Source organism: Haemaphysalis longicornis, unplaced genomic scaffold (assembly GCF_048455015.1).
Source record: "Haemaphysalis longicornis isolate Haplotype H1 unplaced genomic scaffold, Haemaphysalis longicornis Haplotype H1 scaffold_1, whole genome shotgun sequence".
Taxonomy (NCBI): domain Eukaryota; kingdom Metazoa; phylum Arthropoda; class Arachnida; order Ixodida; family Ixodidae; genus Haemaphysalis; species Haemaphysalis longicornis.
Window position 1 is genome coordinate 72538013 of NW_027526203.1, and position 3408 is coordinate 72541420.

The 3408-nt window shown below is 49.5% G+C and overlaps 1 protein-coding gene across 1 annotated transcript; it reads left to right on the top strand.

Moving 5' to 3' along the window:
- The first annotated feature begins 203 nt into the window (after nt 1-203).
- On the top strand, nt 204-1387 carry LOC144178216 (uncharacterized). Its single transcript, XM_077705941.1, has 2 exons — nt 204-855; nt 1344-1387. The coding sequence occupies exons 1-2, from the start codon at nt 204-206 to the stop codon at nt 1385-1387; spliced, it is 696 nt and encodes a 231-aa protein (XP_077562067.1).
- The last annotated feature ends 2021 nt before the right edge of the window (nt 1388-3408 follow it).

Below are 3408 nucleotides of genomic sequence, written 5' to 3' on the forward strand. Positions count from 1 at the left end.
AAAAAAAAAGTCGCTTTCTTTTAAAGGGCCTCCTCGATGTTCTAGTCCCGGATCGTCCACGGACAGTCCGAGGATTGTCTTCGGACCGGTTATTGCGTCATGCTTACGTAGCCGGTTAGTCCCGGGCAGTCCCGACGTGCTTTGCGTCACAAAATCGAGGACCGGACTACTTCCGTCGTTTCGAAAATCGTCTGCTACGCGAAATGTCGGCGGCGGACTTGCGCGCGCTCATGGATGTCGCAGATTTCGACAGTTCGGAGTCGGAAGACTTCACTGACAGCGATGAAGATGATGAGGTGGGAGAGTTCGTGTCCACGGTGTCGCTTTTAAGCAAGTTAGCGAGGGACGAGCGGCACCGAGTCCCACTCTACGTGGAAAGCGTTGTGCCTCGCTACACGGACTTCGAGTTCAAGAAGCTGTTTCGACTGTCGAGAGCTACAACAGAAGCCCTCGTTGGAGAATTTTCAACGTCATCGTTTTACCCGCAAGGTAATCGCGGCAGGCCCAAGATAACCGCCGAGAAGACTGTGCTGCTGGCACTTACGTACATTGGTACGCAGTCGACTCTCTACAGAATCGCCGACAAGTTCGACGTCAGCGAGTCGACTGTACACGTTGCCATCACCCGTGTTGTGGGATTCCTGCTAGAAATCAGCGCTCGAGAAATCCGGTGGCCCAACGTCGACGAGCGTGAAAGGATCAAGAGCTCGTTTCTTTCTCTGCGTCGCGGACCTGGAGGAGGACTGCCAGACGTGGTCGGGGCAATCGACGGTTGCCACATTCGCATTTCCCGTCCCTCGGAGTCTGCGGACAGCTACTTCAACCGCAAGAAGTTCTACTCGATCGTCATCCAGGGTGTGTGTGATGGAGACTTAATGTTCACAGACGTGTTCGTTGGGTTCCCTGGAAGCGCACATGACACCAGAGTGCTCCGGGAGAGTTTCTTTTTTCAAGATGCGGCGTCCAAGTGTGAAGGTGAGGTTTTAGCGTGCCGTTGCTATTATGGAAATAAATAAAAAACACCATTGTTACGTTTGGTTTGTCCGCTTAGGTATGTCCAAAAGCTTGGGCACGATGAAGCTAATGTTTTAATTTCCCTACGGCCCCGTGCCCCCAGATTGTTTGCCAAATTAAGGGATTCTTGGAGATTTTTGGGAAGGCCATCGCTTGCTTTGTTTCAGATTCTCGGCAAACCGTTTCGTGCCGCCGTTGTTGTACGTATGTTGGTGATGGAAAAGCTGTTCAGATGCGCAGAAGACAAGCTAGATTAGTTTAATGCGAACTCGTAGGCGGAACATTCAGCACATTCTTATCCTAAGCCTGACTGCTTTCAACTTTTGCAGGCGGATACCTCATCGGTGGTGCAGCATACCCGCTGTTGCCATAGCTGCTGCCCCCATACAAGCAAACAACGGGGAACTGGCAACCACACATGTCTACCTTCAACACCGCACACAGCCGGCAGCGGGTCGCCATTGAGCGCGCCTTCGGCTTACTGAAGGCCCGCTTTCAACGCCTCCTCTACGTGGACGTGGCCAGTATTTGGTTCACTGTGGACATTGTGCTGGCAGCCTGCGTCCTTCACAACATTGCAGGAAGGGCTGCTGACGCGATGGATGAGGAAGATGTGGTCTTGGACAGTGCGGCTGATACCTTGTCTCCTGATTCACCACAAGAACAGGAGACGACTGGTCAAGCAGCTGCGCTGCGAGACAACATTGCTCGCTCTTTAGAGTCCCATTAAGTCTAACAACGAGTTCTTTCTGTGTGTGTGTGTTGTGCATGTAGCAAGGAATATGGATGGCGCTTTTTCGCACTAGAAACTTTTATAATTATTTTATTTTACTGTGTCTGCGTGAAGGTTTGTTTGAGTGCATTATCTGTATGTCTGACAACAGTAATATATTAACTAGCGACTTTTCATGACACAATAGTTTTATTTTACTGTGTTTCTGCAAATGCACGTGTTTGTTTGAGTGCATTATCTGTATGTCTGACAACAGTAATATATTACCTGGCAACTTTTTATGACAGAAGCGTTTTATTTTACTTTGTTTTGGTAAATGTTCATTTGACTGTGTGCACTGTACGTCTTTTTGACTGGCAATTCGTGACTGCGTTGTTCATTTGACAACAGCGATACAGAACTGCTTAGCAAGGTAAGTTGACGGGTTTCTGGGACATTAAAGCAGTGAGCATGGGCGTCGTCAGGGGGCTGCAAAAGGGGCACGACCACCGCGGGGTGAGGGGGAAACGACGCTGGTGGAGGCTTTGGGATTTGGGGCGAGGGTGAACCTCAACTTCAAGGCCATAGAGGTGACGAAGAGGCGACTGAGTGGTGGTGGAGGAAAAGTAGGGAAGGGATGAGTACGCAGGCGGAGTAATCATACGGATGAGAATTTAGAACAGCGAGGGGAGAAAAAAGGGGGGTGGGGGCGATGAGTTTTTAAGCAAGGAAGAGAGGGAGATGGGAGGGAGGATGCAAATCTATTAGGTTAGCTGGGAGTAGGGCATGTAAACGTAATAAAACAGGCAAGTCGGTTGCTGACAACCGACGCCCCGATTTAAAGGGATCCAAGCCACTAATCATTATCATCAGCTTCAGGTGTTTTACTTTATAGGTGCAGAAAAAATAACAGAACACCAAAACATCAACACAAAACAGATATAATCTAAAATATTAAAAACATAAGTTGTGTTAACCAACAAAAAGTTGAGAATCAGTTAGCAGTGCGAAAACACTTTGTTGAATGAAAGAAGCAGTAACACTCTAGCAATTTTGCACATTTTGGCGGCCTGAAGCGGCCGCAATCTTGTCGCCTATCTTCTCAAGCACGGCAATGCGTTCCCGGTGACGCCTCTCACGGGAAGCCTCAGCCTCTGCCCGGGCTGCAAGGCGCTGTCTGTGTCGCTCCTCAGCGGCCTGCTGGAATGCGCGGGCACAGCCCGCAATCGGCGCGCGGGTGGTCTCTTGGCGGGGTTTTTTGGCGGCGGGTCCTGCCGGGGGCTGGGGCAACTGCCCGGCTTCCTCGGTGTGGACACCATCAGGCACCTCTTCCTCCTCCTCGTTCAGTGGCTCTTCCAAGCTGGGGCTTGCGCACGTGCGGGTGCTGCGATCAGAGAATCACTCAGGATACCGTCAAAAATTTGGAGAAATGCTCCTAGATGAGCGTATTTCGCTTCAAAGTACGCGAAAAAATTGTTCGCGCAAAATGCTTTTGACGTGCACACATCGTAAATTAATGCATTTCGCTCAACATTACATTGTCACTTGCAAAATATTAATTTGTAAGTCGCGTGAGTGGCCCGAGAATTATTCCCATATTACAATATATGAAAAGTTGCGAATTCAAAAACAAGGCGAAAAAAAACCAACGAGATAGCCACTTTAAAGGGACACTGAAGTGA

Excerpts from the sequence above, each read along its gene's own strand:
- LOC144178216 (XM_077705941.1), top strand. The coding sequence starts at position 204 with ATGTCGGCGGCGGACTTGCGCGCGCTCATGGATGTCGCAGATTTCGAC. Across the intron at positions 856-1,343 it reads CTACTCGATCGTCATCCAGG|GCGGATACCTCATCGGTGGT; the intron begins GTGTGTGTGATG and ends CAACTTTTGCAG.